The 17,060-nt window shown below is 44.7% G+C and overlaps 1 protein-coding gene across 1 annotated transcript in view; it reads right to left on the reverse strand.

The window, feature by feature from the left end:
• Positions 1 to 17,060, reverse strand: part of ALK (ALK receptor tyrosine kinase) — a gene marked incomplete at both ends in the record, with an annotated part of 728,930 nt that overhangs the window by 511,934 nt on the left and 199,936 nt on the right. Inside the window, one exon of the mRNA XM_082672737.1 lies at positions 1,074 to 1,199. Coding sequence (XP_082528863.1) covers positions 1,074 to 1,199 — 126 coding nt within the window. The remainder of the gene's footprint in view (positions 1 to 1,073; positions 1,200 to 17,060) is intronic.

The following is a 17,060-nucleotide window of genomic DNA, read 5'->3' on the forward strand; positions in this document are numbered from 1 at the left end:
ACTAGCAGGTGGAAGGTCTGTTAGGTGCACTTTAAAAAGCTCAGGCCCAGGGGCAGAGACTGAGTGGCGGGAATAGGTAAATATTCCCAGAAGGGAATCTAGAGCTCAGTGTATACCAGGTTCATAAATACTTAGTTGAATCAGGCCTGATGAGTGAGTTCCATCCCTGAAGACCTCTGCATTCATTTATCATGCACAAGCCTCTGAGTTTCTTCTGTGTGATGGGATAAAGTGGGGAGCAAACAGATTTGTGCCTGCCCTCATGGGGTTCACCCTAAAGGAGTTCAAGAGAAGAAAAAAATGTCCAAGTTGAAATGCATCAGCTCTCCTCCAAACCTACCCCTTTCCTCTGCAGAGGCCAGCTCCTGTGAGCTATTAGGATGAACACGGAAGATGAGGAATGCTACACCATGTAAATATGGCCTCACCCTAGCAGTCTGCGTAGGTAGCTCCCTAGGAGAAAAAGTGAAGGGAAGAATTCTGCTTTTGTAGTTAGAAAATCCACTTTGTATGATCTTATTATGCTCAATTTCTGCATCTTTAAAAATGGAATGGGACTTGGCCTCCTTACCTCTGAGGTTATTGCAGAATCAAATGAACTGAAAACAATACCTAGGAACACGTCTGGGTACTTTTAAGGAGGTACCTAAACATAAGGAAATCACTTGAGGGGCCCCAGAAGACCCTCATAATAACAATCCTCTCTTCAAGAGATCACTATTAGAAACACTCATGGGTTAGAACCCTGTATCTAGAAAGCTACAGTCAAAATGCAAATAAGCATTACATCTAATGACTGGTAAGGGGATGTCAGGAATACCACACATATAAAGGCTGGGGGGATGAGATATGGCAGCAACAAAGCCCTTGGCTTCCTCCAGGATACATAAGGCAGCTGTCAGTCTGGAGAATCCAGTCCTGAGGGAAACGGTCTTAAACTGGGTGTCAATGGAGACTAAGGGTACAGAAAGACTTCCTCCCCGACAAGCCATACATCACAAGCTGAAACTCACAACTTCTTTAATTATGAGATGGTGACTGTACATCACAAATAACTATCAAAATATACTTACCATATCGGCTGCGATGAGACAGGAAAGGGAAGGAATCTTTCATTATCCAGGTCAGATTCCAGGCAAAAGAATCAGGAGGAAGAGAAGGCAGGTTTGCTGGTGACTCCAAGGAGCTCTGACGGGAACCTGGAAAGACAAAGAAAACACCGATCTTTGCCCTTGGGATGTATCTTTTAGCTGTCACTCATATTGCTTATAAAAGAAAATTCATAAAAGGCTTTCATGACATCAGTTGGAAAATGAGGGGAAAAAAGATTGAGTCACGAGTAGGTTGAATTGACCTCAGGACCTCACTGCATATTTTCTACCAAGGGCAGCCAGATAGAAGAAGTCCGAATCTTGTGACCTAGGCCATGCCAAAGATCTCTGGGAGATGAACTAGAAGCCAGGCTACTTAATGGCTTGGCTTAATAGCTCTATCCAAAGTCTATTCTGCTTATCAGAATTTGTGCAACTTTACAGAGAACTTTAACTCATCTCATTTAAATAATGCCTCCACTCTACTTTATGTTCCGACTTGTAATTTCATCTAACGTTGTTTGCTTGGGTTATTGCCTTATCAATGAGAGTGTTGAAACTGCACTCAGAAGTTATGAGTTTTGACAATTGTGTTATTTTCAGGAAAAAAAAAAAGCTAGATGATGAGTTTTCCCATAACTAAGAGTCCAGGGAGCCACAAAGGATTAATGTTTCTGATTTGCATGAGAGAAAGAAGGGTTGAGAGAAAAGGAGCAAAAGCAGCATTATTCCTTTGCTTAACAGTACCTCAAGTGGGTTTTGTGGGATGAAAAGTAATTATAATATATCTACAAATCAAATGAACACAGGCTGCATGCTCTTATGCAGCTCTTCCCAGAAATCCCCAACTCAATCACTATTTGCTAACGTTTTAAGGCAGGCAAAGCTTTTTCTGTTAAAAAAATAGAATCAGTCTGAGAATCAGTTCTGTTTAGGAGATAGACACGTAGCAAGACTGAGTGTGGGGAGAAGGCAAGGAAGGGAATTTCTTCTGTAGCTTCCAAGGGCGAGGCACCATGCTGGGCTCTTAACCCACATAATTTCGCAGTGACTCTCTGAGATAAGCATTACCATCCCTGTTTCACATATGCAACAACTGAGGCTCAGAGGGGCAAATGATGGAATCTGAAACTGAAGCCAGTTTTGCCTGGCCTCAGGAGGCCATGCTATACCATGGGTGGGCTGGTTTGCTACTCAGACAGTAATTGTTAAACCACCTGGACTGATTTCACAAAGAGGAGGAGGAGGAAGAAGAGAAAGAATAAAAGGAAGCAACAGTAGCAGAAGCATTTTTTTAGCCTATTTGCTTTGTAGATTCTTCCACATCACCTCCAGCACGCGACCCTCCTTCAACCCTCTTTTAGTATCAATCCCTCTTCACACACTTTAAGGAAGTAACTGCCCTGAGTGGCCAGAGCAGACTTTTGTTTCCAGACCGCTCTACTGTTTTATCTACAGGTGCTGCCTTTGGGTGAAGCCCACTTGTTCCTGCCACTAGAACAGAATGGGCATTCTACATTCTCCTTCCTAAAAGAAACACTCTTCTTTCTGCCTTCCAAAGATTTGACCTGAAGTGCTGGCTTCTGAGTACGTAGAAAATTTTTTGACTTTTCTCACACATCTGATCTAAAGAGATAAGAATTGAATTGGTTAGTACCCAGATACATCTTTTGCAGCATTTCTCCAAAATGGCTTAGAGGAATGCACTGAAAGGGGTCAGAAATTATGTAAGTAAGTTTCAGAGAGCAGCCATCTCATTTCACCCTCACATCAACTCTGTTTTATAGATGGGCAATGGGGCTGAGAGAAGTGAGGTCCAAGACCACACACGTCTACTTAGGAGCAGGCTTGAGTTTATTAGACTTTTAAAGAATTAATAATATTAATTGAGCACACATGGACCAGGCATTGTGCTAAGTGCTTTAAGTGTGTGATTACATTCACTTCTTAAAACAAACTCGTGAATAAGTATCAATACTATTATTGGGCCTTATTTTGAGCCCAGGGAAACTGAGGCTGAGAGAGCTTGGATGCCCTAACTGTGGCCACATGGCCAGGCAGGAGACCAGAGGCAACAGACCAGATTGGCCTGATGCTATTGCCCATGCTCCTTCCACCACCCTTCATGGGCCCCCACAAACTACTGCATGGTGCTTCTCAGTTCTGTACAGGGCCCTCCAGCATCCCCACGAGTCAATGGCTAAGGTCAGAGATGAGAGTATGCTCCAGAATGGGGCAACAGTGCGAGGGATGTGAGAAGGCTCTGACAACCAACTCCTTGCAATAACCCCCATGTGATTAAAAATCGGCATCTCTATGTCTGCGTCATCAGCATAGTTCAAATTTTAAGCAATTCTGAAGCAACAGGAAGACCAAGTCTAGGCAACATTTCCCTGTTTCACAATGATGTCATTTTTTCTTAGCCATACAGTTTGGGAATGGTATTAACTTCTTCCTGGATGTGAAGCACCAAGTGGATGGGGCTAGACTTCAGGAAGCACTTATGAATCTGTGGGTTTGCACAGAGTGGCAGAGGACTTTTAATATGGATGAGGGCCAGGTTATACATTCAGGGAAAAAAAATATCTGAAATCATTCAAAAGGAAGGGCTCTGAGGGCTGAGTCATGGCCCAGCAAGGAGCCATGGGCATCACTGTGGGTCATTCCTAAAGACATAAGCTTAAACCATTTTATATCCAAAAATGCCAATAAATACTTGGGCACCTTCAAAGTTAAATACTGAAGAGAAAGCAAGCATTTTCATCCCGCCCCTATGGGAACTCCCAGAATTTCTGCTAGTAGGTTGGGTTCACACGGTCCTCAGAGGGAAGTGGATAGTGATTTGCCGGATCAGGCTGGGCGAGCTAATGGAGGCGTCAACCAAGAGGATGAGCCTCCTCACCTGAGAAGGTGAGGGCCGAGAAAGACGCAGTCTGCATGAATGAGGTTGTTTGCCCAAATCAGAAGCACTGACACAGAAATGTGCTCTAATTAAAGTTAATAGAATATGCATACATTTAGAAGAGAAAAAAGAAAGTACTGCATTTAAGTGCAGGGAAGAGGCTCTCTGCTCCCTTCACACTCCATCTCCACCACCTACCCCCCATCCTCAGCCCTGGTGGGAATGGGGGTTTCCGGCATAGAGGAAAGCTATGCCATAAGAAGCAATCCATTTAAGCAAGAAAAAATCTTGGCTCTTAGGGACTTCCCTGGTGGTCCAGTGGTTAAGAATCTGTCTTGCAGTGCAGGGGATGCTGGTTTGATCCCTGGTGAGGGAACTAAGATCCCACATGCCGCAGGGCAACTAAGTCTGCGTGCCGCAACTACTGCGCTTGTGTGCCATAAGTAGAGAGAAGCCCATGCACTGCAATGAAGAGCCCACTCACCACAAGGAAAGATCCCGTGTGCTGCAACTAAGACCCGATGCAGCCAAATAAAATAAAATAAAATAAATATTAAAACAAAATTTTTTTAAAAAAGGGCTTTTCTGGTGGTGCAGTAGTTGAAAGTCTGCCTGCCGATGCAGGGGACACGGGTTCGGGCCCCGGTCCGGGAAGATCCCACATGCCGCGGAGTGGCTGGGCCCGTGAGCCATGGCTGCTGGGCCTGCGCGTCTGGAGGCTGTGCTCCGCAACGAGAGAGGCCACAACAGTGAGAGGCCCGTGTACCGCAAAAAAAAAAAACCAAAAAAACAAAAAAAACTTGGCTCTTTGGTGCTTCCCTCTGAGAACGTGAGGATCAGAGTAAAATGGGTCTCACCATCACAGACTTATGGGGTGACGGTGTGAATTAAGACCCGCTGGCTCAAGTGGAGTGTATCTTGGAATCCCGGGGAGAGAGGCAGAAAGGAAAGGAGAGGGGAAAGTAGGAGCAAGAGCTTCCAGGTGCCCAAGTGATGGCCAAGACCACCTGAGGAGAAAAGTAAGGAAATATATTCTGGACTGAGGGCATTACCGATTGGTTACAGATAAGATAGTTTTATGTTTTTCCTTTGGGGTGGGGGAGATGGAGATGATATCCTGAGCCCTTTTCCAGGCACCACAGGGTGTCTAGGCAGAATGAAACCCCCAACCTCTTGACGCAGCTTTTTCCACTGTGCACCACCCCTCTTGCATCCTCAGCTTAGATTCCAGTGTTCAACACTATCATAATTCCACTGTAATCATTCCCTTGCAAACAACTGCAACTCACTTCCTTCTTCTGTCCTTCACAATTGTCCTGAGCAGCTGAATGTGGTGGTAGGAGAGGAGGGGAGCAAAAGGGGAGGGGGAGTACACCAGATGCTGACAAGTCTCACTTAAAAATCACAACAAACCTCAAGAGGACCCTCAGGCAGGACTGCCCAGGAATCCTTCTGAATTTGCTAATGGGCTCAATTCACCCTCCCTCTCTCTAGACCCACTCCTTCCAAGTTTCTCTTACCTTCAAGCTTCCAATCCTCCACCCCCATTCCTCTACTTTCTCAGCTAGTGAACTTGTTTCATTGAAAAAAGAGAAACAAATCTACCAACTTACAGGTATCAGTACCTATATATGCTACCTTCTGTCCTGTTGTAACAGATATGCTGTCTACATTCCTAAGCAGTGACAGCCTCTCCACTTTGGTGCTAATCTCATCACTTCCCAAGAAATCAGCTGTTGCAATAGTCTGCCCTTTCTCCTGCATCAACAATTTCCCCCTCTTCCAAGCCAATCTCATCTGCAGCAAACATACACCATCTTAAAAAAAGAAAAGAAAAAACTTCCTTGACCTTCACACTCTTCTTCAGCCATCATCCAATTACTTGCTCTCCTTCACAGCTAAATACCTTAAAAAGATTTGCCTATGCTTCTGTCTCTAGTTTTCTCCTCTCATTTTCTCTTTTCTCTTAATGTCTTTTTTATTTTTATTTTATTTATTTATTTTTGGCTGCATTGGGTCTTCGTTGCTGCGCGCAGGCTTTTTCTAGTTGCAGTGAGCGGGGACTACTCTTCATTGCGGTGCGCGTGCTTCTCATTGCGGTGGCTTCTCTTGTTGCAGAGCACGGGCTCTAGTCGTGTGGGCTTCAGTAGTGTGGCACGCAGGCTCAGCAGTTGTGGCTCACAGGCTCTAGAGCACAGGCTCAGTAGTTGTGGCACACGTGATTATTTGCTCCGCGGCATGTGGGATCTTCCCAGACCAGGGATCGAACCTGTGTCCCCAGCATTGGCAGGCAGATTCTTATCCACTGTGCCACCAGGGAAGCCCATCCCCTCTCATTTTCTTTTAAACTCAATTAAATCAGGATTGTCTCCACTACTCCAGGTCAAGGTCATCAAAGACCCCAAGTTGCATACACAATGAACGAGTCTTGGTCCTTCTCTTACCAGACCTCTCAGCAGCATTGGACCTCGCCGATCCTCTCTGCTTCTTGGATTCTTAACATCTCAGTGACCACATGGTCCTTGGTTGCCATAGTTCTTGCCTCCTAGTTCGGTGGAAGGTCCTCTCTACTCTTCTTTGCCAGATCCTCCTCATTTTCCGGGCTGTACAAAAGGAACATTCTCCACTTGCCAGCAGTAACTTCCCAGGAGATTTCATGGCTGAATACTGTATTTCATCACAGTGGTTTTAACCAGCTGACAATGATCAATGACCATGAATTTCAAGTGACCCCAGGACACCAGACCCTTCCTGAACTTCACTAAAGTCTCTTAACCAATGAACAAGGGACTTGTTTTAAACAAGCATGTTCAGACTTATGAATTCATTCTCTCCTATGCAAAGTGCTGATTTTCAATTCTGAATTAGTATGACCACCATGTAACCTTCTTCCTAAGGCTTTAAAAACTCTGACTTGGGCTTCCCTGGTGGCACAGTGGTTGGGAGTCCGCCTGCCGATGCAGGGGATGCGGGTTCATGCCCCAGTCCGGGAAGATCCCACATGCCGCGGAGCGGCTGGGCCCGTGAGCCATGGCCGCTGAGCCTGCGTGTCCGGAGCCTGTGCTCCGCAACGGGAGAGGCCACGACAGTGAGAGGCCCGCGTACCAAAAAAAGAAAAAAAAAAAAAACTCTGACTTTTATTCCTTAGAGAACTACTCAGTGAATTTCTTGCCTGACATGTAAATAAGCTCAGCTTTTTTTTTTCTTTTTAAAAAATGTGATGGGGGAGGGAATCTCTGTTTTATTATTTGATAGTTGTTAAAAGTTGGGTAACTTGGGACATTTCTCTTCTCCATCTAAACTCACTCCCAAAAATGATCTCATCCAATTTCAAAGCTTTAAATACCATCTACATATTAATACTACTAAATTTATATCTCCAGGCCCAACCTCTCCCCTGAACAGCAGAATGTATGTCCAACTGCCAGTTTGAAATCTCCATTTTATTCCTGGGTAAGTATCACAAACTTAACACATGCAAAAATAAAAACTTGATGTCCCTCCACCGAAACCCAAGGTGTTCCCTATTTCAGATAGCGATGACAAAACTCTCCTGGTTACTTGGGTCAAAACCAAGGAGGAATCCTTAACTTCTTTTTCCCACACCCCACATCAGTTTATCAAACAATTTTGATGACTCTACCTGCATTTTGTCCCTCTCTTCTCTCCCCACATCACCTCTTACCCTGACAACTGCTATAAGCTCCCAGCTGGTTCCCTGCTTCTACTATTGCTCACCTTCAGTGTGCTCTCCACACAGCAGTCAGATTGACACTCCAGCCCTGAAATAGCATTCAGCCATAGCCTAGCCCTTTAAGGTCCCACATGATCTGGCCCCGGTTCTCTCTCTGACTTCATTTCCAAACATATTTCCCTTGATCATGGAGCTCCAGCCCCACAGGCCTCCTTTCTATTCCTAAACTCGCCAAATACACTTCCATCTCATGGCCTTTGCACTGGTGGGTCTCTCAGCCTAAAATGCTCCTCTCCCCTAGAGTCACAGGTCATTTCCTCTCTCCATCCAGGTCTCTGCCCAAATGTCACCTCCTCAGAGAGAGCTTCCCGATCATCCTATAGGAAAATAGCACACCCCATTAACCACTCTCTATCACCTTGACCTGCATTTATTATTGCTTATATTTATATTCATCTGTTTATTGTGTCTCTTCTTAGTCACTGCTATGTCCCCATGCCTGGCACATAGTAGGCACTCAATAAATATTTGTCAAATAATGAAACCAGAGCCTTTGAGAAAATTATTAGCTCTGGTACTTATTAGCTGTTTAACTCAGGCTAATCACATATTTTACATGGGTTCACTAGCAAGCATGTTTTACAAACCTCCATCAATAAAATGTAAAAATGCTTCTCTTCTAAACGCTCCTTGGAACTGCTCCTGCCTTGCCTTATACACATTTTACTTATTTATTTTCCTCTCAACAATAAAACAATCAGTGACAGCCTGCTAGTTTCTCCCCTTATTTGAAAACACACTTAATAATGCATTCTTTTACAATGATTTTGTGTCACACGAAGCAAAGCTTAATGTGACCAAATAAATAGCTGTCCAGATGTCAAACAGCAGTGAGCGGGCACAGCAAGGCCCGGTGCACAGGAGAGGCCTCCTGCCTGGGACTGGCAGCCCAGGGAAACAGTTTCAGTATTCACGGGGCGGATCCCACACCTGTGCAGCCAAAGAAACCCTCTCAGTGAATTTACATGACTACTAGAGTCAGCGGTGATGTTGGAGTTGTGACAGGCAGTTCATTTAGTCTGAAAAACTGATATGTGATTTTCAGACAGAAGAGGGAGAATTAGCAGATGTGTCCTTTGTCCTAAACACAAAGACCTCTCCACACCTTCTCCAGGCCTGGAAATTGAGGGGGCTGAACTAGAGGTTCACTAAGCTCTTCTCCAGTTCACATAGTCAATTCTCGTGGAGTTTGCTTTCACATTTCCTTCCAGCTGGCTCATTCAGAGAGGAGCTATTAGTGTCAGGGCGGAATTTGAATGGGAACTAAAAGGCCCCCACTCCACCTCACCTTTCACTAAACCCCACTCCTCCCTGACAGGAAGGTTTGTGCTCTTTCTTGGTAGCTCAAGTCCTGAAGCAAAAATTATTATTTCTCATAATGTTCTCTTGTACCACAGAAAGGCATAGTTTCAACACATGTTCCTTGCCTCTACCCGATCCCAAAAGGACCTGTGTATAACTACTGAGTTCATTCAGCGGTGAACCCCATATGTCAGTCAATAAAAGCAGGCATTCCTTCCCAAGGCATGGCATTAAGGAATATTGATGCAACACAAAGGAAATTGTCAGCATGGTTCTAGCTCTTGGGGATTGGTTACCTGCAGGGTATATTAGACCCAAATAAGAAAGGGAATCACAAAGAGGCTGCTGCAGAAATGGCTAAAATGTGTAAATTTGAAGCCATCACACTTTGGCCACTACTTGCTTTTTCGTCCTTATTTCCCACTCAGAATCCTTTCACATTCTATGGTCTCCATTACACGTAAGTCTCCAATCTTTTGCCCAAGCTGATCTCTGCCTAGAACGTCCTTCTTGACCTGCTGCTTTCCTAAATTCTACCCTTTCTTAAAGGCCGAAACCGAATCCCTCCTTCTCCAAGGTTGCCCATCTTTCCTGAGCTGGAGCCCCATCAAAGCAGTTGAGCTGGGATCTGGAGTGGCCCAGAGAAAACTTGACTGGGCCTTCCTCCTCCTTAACCATTACAGCTTATTGCCACCTAGGAAGGTGCCATTAGACCACTTATCAAACAGGCTGTTCAAACTACCTTGGTTGTTCGTGACAATGAAGTATAATACTTTATTAATTTCATTCACAAGTCTCAAGCTCATAGATTTAGAAGAAATTAGCAAAAACTTTCCATGGAGGCTGTTGTTCTGTCTCATGTAGTATATGCTTCCCAAGGTCAAGGTCAGGGCCAGATCAGGGGCATAGACCCCAGGTAAGCCCTGATACCATGTCTGTGTAGGCCATCAGTGACTAATAATTCATGGTCAAAGCCAGACAATGAAGGTAATATGACATTCAATGTTGCCCCTTTAGACTTTGTGTCCCAAGTCACTACATTGTGACCTATCTAGAGATGACCTCAGTGTCCCAAGAAAGAGCTCCTGACTGGCCTGTGAGCCTGCAATGTCTCCTCTTGCCGTGGAATCCCTGCTCCAGGTGTGCTTGGTCCCTGGTCCTACCTACTACCAGGTAGACTCACTGGCTTTTGGTAGGTAGTAGAGGAAGAATAATTGGCATTTGAACTAAGCCAAGAACGCAACAAAGAAGGTATCACTCTCCAGATAGCCTGATGCTTCACACACACACACACACACACACACACACACACAAGCACTCCTCCCAGGCCGGAGCGCTTTCATTAGCAGGGCAATGTGACCCTGTGTTCTGGGTCCGTTTCTGTGGCTTGTTCATACTCTCTTTATGAAATTTCCTCCACTGTGATCTCGAACCTATCTTCTCCCCCCAAAATACACTGACTAGAATAATAATCAAAAGGAAGACTTTGAACTGCCACCAGGCCTTTCATTTTGTGATCTCAGAGAGCTTTACCAGGCACTAAATAACTAATGTACCACAAGCGACATAAAGCCCAGGGAGCCTAGGGAACTAGTCCCTCAATGAAGGACCCTTCTCTTTCCAGGTGAGGGAGTGACTGTGGGGACAACTGCCACCAGCAGGCCCAGTAGTCTCTGGCTAAGTTGGACAAGAAGCTACAAACTATCCATAAACAACTAGTCTTCTCTTGACCTGATATTTCTAGTTAGGAAGCGACAGTTACAAGGGTGAGCCCTGGGGAGGGCATGGCCCATTTACACTAGAAGACGTGACCTCCAGCGTAGAGGAGTGGATCCTAACTACTTACACAATCACTGTGGTTTATGACTTACTGATGCCTTTCAGGGCCTTTCACTCTCATAATCCTTACAATAGTCTGATTAGTTAACCCCTTTTACAGATGAGAAGACTGAAACTCAGAAAACACAACTGCCCTACCCAAGGTCACATAGTGAGAATCATGATAGGACATTGGACTGAAGACCCTGATATATGGACCAACCAGAAATGCCACTCTTCAACACAGACCTCTTGGAGATGATGTTGATTGCCCTGGAGAACAGTGACAGTGTGTGAAATACAGAAGAAACACCGATCAGATTGCAGGTGCCTGAAGCATTCTCCTAACTGAGGACTACAGAATCCCTTCAGGTCAACCAAGAAGGTGACCTAGAAACACACACCTTCAGTCAGGGCAGCTGGCTCTCCAGGGCCTCAGGCTCAGCCAGCACTGTTTCCATGACAACCACCAGGTCTGATGCTTGGCCTTGAAATGGGGCCTTGGCTGGTCCAGGGAAATGACATTTGGGATGGGGAGATGGAGAGGGGCAGAATACTTTCTAGTAACTTCCAGCCCTTTCAATCCTTCTTTACCTACTTGTCACTCCTCTCATTCCAGAAAAAAAAGAGTCTATCCTCCAGGAAACCACACTTTAAATACTACTTTGCTCAGAACAAAGACCTTTCACCCATGGCTGGACACATTTCTAGAAACCGGAAGCAAAATAGTCTACAGGCTGCTGTGTTAGATAGAGACCTGGGTTCCTGGGAACAGTGATGTTACCGTGAGACCTTGGGTTAGCTACTTAACATTTTTGAAGCGTTGTTTCTCTACCTTTAAAACTGAACTCATCGTGCTTTCCCATCCAACTTTAGGGATGCTCTGAGAATTAATGAGACAGTATATACAAAGCCCTCAGGCTCTTTTGAAGAAAGATAAATCAGAAATCCTTGTGCTGTTACCAAAGGGCACTGTCATGATGATACATTTTAAAACATTCTTCACCTGTATTACTAAAATAAACTCAGCTTAAATTAAAACAGATAAGCCAATAACCTAATTTGCTTCTCCCTGTTCTGGTGCTGCATTTCCCTCTTGCTTCCATTCATCTTGCACTGTGAACAGCAGTGGTCAATGTTACCCTTGACTCCTATGCGGAGACCCAGGGTGAGAGAGTTGGGAAGGATTGTAAATACTGTTTATGTATGTCTTCCCATCGTATATACGAGGAAGCTGAAACACAGGAAGGACCAGTGCTTTACCCAAAGTCATCTCATTAGTGAAAACTCGAGAAACTGATCTTCTGACCCTTCATTCTGTGTCTCGCCTAACCATGGAAGAAGGTAATAAAGAAAGAAGGAGGGGAAAGAAATAGAGTGACATATATTTTGTTCCTTAAACCTTTAAACTACTGCTCTGTGCAATACTCTGGGATGAAAAAGTAAGGGAAAAGCCAATACTTCATGTGTGCCAATTATGCATACAGGCCCCATATTGGGTATTTTATAACCATTGTCCCATGTCAATCTCACAATTTTCTCAAAGGGGGATTATTATCCCCATTTCTAATGAGACCTAAGGCTCAGAGAGATTAAGTAACTTGCCCAAGGCCCTGGAGCCAAAAGGGAAGGAGCTAAGATTAATTCATTTGATGAGTATTTATTGAGCATCTCCTATGTGCCAAGCTCTGCCCTTGACAGTTAGGATGTATTAGTAAATAGAATTAAACATCTCTCTTAAAGCTTACAGGCTGAGGAGCTTAGAGTGTGGTGGGGCAGCAACAGACAGCAGTCCAACAACTTCACAAATCATTGCAACATCTCAGGGTTGGTGCACGTTATAAAGGAGAGATAGATGGGGCTTCCCTGGTGGTGCAGTGGTTAAGAATCCGCCTGCCAATGCAGCGGACACAGGTTCAAGCCGTGGTCCAAGAAGACCCCACATGCCGCGGAGCAACTAAGCCCGTGTGCCACAACTACTGAGCCTGAGCTCTAGAGCTCACAAGCCACAACTACTGAGCCCACGTGCCACAACTAGGTGGCAGACTTTGAAAGTTATTCAAAGTACCTCTGTAAAAAAGCCATAAAACACCTTGGGGAAAACATGAAAGTCATGCTGCCACCATACAGATGAGCACCCTGGAATTAGCTGCCAGAGCAATGTGTGAAAAGAGAAAATTCAATGGCCCACATTGCTGCCTCCTGGCTTGCACCGCCTCCAAATCGCCTGACTCTGAAAGCAGAGGCAGTAGTTTGGAGCCAGCAAGTGTGAAGGAATGTCGGAGCTGTTATTTGCCTTCATGCAGCACATCTTGAGTGCATCTTTTAGAAAGATAATTTCAAATACTCTTTCAGTTTCACTACAGAAAATCCGAAAAAAAATCAGGAAGGTCTAGAGAAGAAAATAAATATGACCCATACCTCCACATCCAGAAAGCCAGTGTTACCCTTTTAGAGTATATTGTTTTGTGACTTGGTTTTCACTTGCTTATCAAGATAGCATTTGGCTTAAGGTCTGTTGAGGAGATGGAGTTACTCTCCACCCGTGAGATCTGTGTCTGCAGGACTGAGAGACGTCATCTCCAGAAGACCTGTGGGCCAGCACCAGCCAGCTCACACCTTGGGGCACAGATGCTAAAACCATGGAAACTTGAGACGCTCTCCGCCCACAGCATGGGCCTGCAGTCAAAGGCAACACAGGACAGTCTTTAGTGGGAAGGCGGGACCCTGGACTGGGTAGAGTTGAGAGCAGCTGAGATGTGAATACAGATAAGTCAGGGGATGCTGTGTACCCTCAGCATCACTGCACTTCACTGGGCAGAGGCAAAGAACTTCTGCTCCAGTAGATGCCTTAAAGGAGTCACAAGATTGTAGGAAATGTATTTCAGTGCTTGAACCTCAAGGATAGATGCAGTACTCTGATTTCATAACTTAGGAAAGATTGTTTTAAAAAGAGAAATTCCATCTTATTCTCAAAGGGACAATCAAGGAGGGTAAACTAAAGACAGAGTTCTATCTCTCTGTGGCCAATGATATACCCAACAAATGCATGACAGCTCTTAAAGCCCCTTCATATGCATTCACGCCTTTGATTCTTACAATGACTATGTAAGATATTTTTAAAAATCCCAACTTAGAGAGGAAGAAAATGAAAATCAAAGAGGTTAAGTCAGTGCTTCCTAACCTTTTTCTATATCATGACACACAGAGAAAATGATAATATTTGTATGGCCCACTGGGGTAAACAGAAGGCAACTGGCTTCGGGTGAGGGTGGGACTTTAGCCACACCTGGTCCACCTCAGCCTCCCAGAGTTGCTGAGGGCCTCAACAGTTTGGTATTTCTGCCTGCCAGCTGGCCATCTACAACCCACCCATGACACGGCACACTGTTGGGGAAGAAAGCTCTGGGCCAAGAGGTATGGCCACAGTCACAATTATGAGAAGTGACAGAGAGCGCCCTTGCATCTTGCCCTGGGGACACTTTGAAACAAAAACAGAGATGTTAGCCACAGAGGAATCCGGGACTTACTCCATGGGCAGAGTCAGGAAAAGAGCAGGTGTGTCCAACACTGTGTCATCACCCACACAAAGCAGGTGATTTTGGTAAATAAGGGTCTTAAAGTTGGATCTGATAATGCCTTAGAAAGTTCCCTGCAAGCGTTTATAACTGCCAAGATGCTTCACCAAGAAAAGGGTTGAAACTCAGCTCCTTTCTCTACTCCGGGAAATTCAGAAAATAATTTCACAGGATGGTTATTGAATGGTCCAAAAGTAATGATTACAAATGACTGAGTTAACTGCTATAGTGGCCTCATCTGTCATCATACCGGAGTCTTATCAGAAGTCTCATCAGAATTAGTGACTCATCGTGACTGATGACATCTGCTGACCAAGCCGGCTTGGCTCCCTCCCTTGCCCCTTCAATCATAGTGGCAGGAGGAGCCTTCTAAGGTTTGAGCATAAACTCTGAGGAATTGCCTTTGGCAATGATTCCAGGAGTAGCTTCCAAGATAATGGGCACTCTCCCCAAGACTTCCTAGGTTTTGCTGTCATTGGAGATTCTGGGCAGCACTGGAACATGATGGCTACCAGCACGTGTGTATAAGAATCTAAACCCTCTGAATAAAACCCTGCTGAATAAAACGTTATATTCAATACGAGTAGTTTACACTCAAGCAGCATCTACACAACATTAAACTTCTGGATGGGAAATGAAAATATTTCCTCAGTTCCCTATCTCCAAATGCAAACCAAAGGTTTCCATTCTCATCAGGATAGCATGCCCTGTATTGATCCAGCCCAAGAGAAGCAGCCAGGATTGAGAATTAAAAATATTTGGAGCAGATGAATGAAACACAAGCTAATTGGATACTACTACTTATATTACTTATAATTGTGTATAAGAAGGCACCTGACCTCTAGGGAGGTTCTGTCCATGACCTGGAAAGGCATTGTAGGAAGGTGAAGTCAATTCCCTACTAATTGTTCACACTCAGCAACAGATTAGCAGTGGGAGGGGAGGCATCACTTTGCCCTGAACCTTTCACACAGGGTAAATAAACTCTAGGTTTTTTTTGCACGGGGACACATCCAGAGACTTCTAGAATCCTGACACAGGTGAATAAGTAGCGTATCATTTCCTCCATAAAATGCATTGCCACAATAGATAGAAAAATCAAATTACCCACTAAGCGACTTGTGACCACACCCAGCCTAAGGGTATGAGGCTTTCAAATTCTTACCTAAACAAAATGAAGATTTGTTACATATAGTGGAATTTAGAGACACTTTCAAATAGTAGAAACTATGACTGTTAAATCTGCCACTACTAAGAAGTTGCTGTAGTCAGAATGTGAAAGTTACAGGGATAAAGCCAGATCCCAAAGCTACTTTTCCAGGTACACTGGGGTTCACTGGGGGTATGCTTGGGTTCCAGACTTTGAAACAAGCAGAGGGGAGGCAAGAATTGTTAGCACACACCCTAGAAGTTCTATCTGTGGCTTCCTCACTCTCCAGATTTGTAGATCTGTGCAGTTTTCTTGTCCAAGATAAGTAGCAATTATATCCACAATAGGGTTAACTCACCCATGAGGTGAAAAAACTGAAGGGAGACATGTTTGTGGGTTGCTAATTGTTAGGGAGACCCCAAAAGTAAAGACATTGGGCTCCTGACCTTCCAGAGTGGATATAAGTGGAACGGATGTTAGACCAACAGAGAGAAGCTCCAGAATGAGAAGCAGCCTGCTGGTGAGAGCAAGAAAAAAGCTAGGAAGTGAGTAGATGAAAATCCACTCACAGAGCCAATAGGAGAGCATGACAGCAAAGAGAGAGACATACAGGTGGCTAGTGGGGCCCTCACCCTGCTAGTGCAAGGGGGAACTGAAGAAGAGTAACCCAGCCGGGCTCCCCAGAAGTCATGTAGAAATTAACAAGCATGGTCAGGGAGGACAAAACCTGATGTCACCCCAGCAGAATGAAATGGCAGCCAGGGCCCCTTCCAGTTTTGAATTATCATTTTTTATAGAGATATGTGATAGGAGGTGTAGGTTTATAAAAGGAGCCGTAAACTAGATTAGGAAGAGGATGCCAGATGGGGAGTCCCAGATGGTATAATATCATCTTGGAGTTTAGATCATGGGCTTAGACATGAGACTGACCTGAAATCAACTCACAGCTCCAACACTTACTACCACCAGGGTGACCTCAGGCAAGCTACTCAACTTCCCTAAGCTTCGCTTTCCTCATCTGTGATGTGGGAACAATAATAGGCTCAACCTTATATACTTGCCTTGAAGATTCCATGAGAAAGTGCCTATGAACCACTTAGCACAATGCCTTACGTACAGTAAGCATGCAGTAAATGCTATTTATATCACCATAAACAATAATGTATTATTATTACAGTAAATAAAGGAAATGCTGGACAAAATTTGAGCACATCCATTAAGAAGTCTGAGTTCTAAAATTTCAGGGAGAGTCCACATGGTGCCTAAGAGGGAGAACATGAGTTTTGTGGGCAGCAGGCAAAGACCTGAAATCCATACACAGCCACATAGACGGGGCAGGTTTTCAGAGCTGTGTAGACAGTGACAGTGGGGGTTGAAGGGGTGGTCTCCAGAAAAGGTGGCAATGAGAGCTTGGACCTGCAGATCCTGGCAGACTACTGGCCTGTGTCAGAGAGGCCAATAGTCG

This window comes from Grampus griseus (genome assembly GCF_964374135.1).
Source record: "Grampus griseus genome assembly, chromosome: 15".
Classification (NCBI taxonomy): domain Eukaryota; kingdom Metazoa; phylum Chordata; class Mammalia; order Artiodactyla; family Delphinidae; genus Grampus; species Grampus griseus.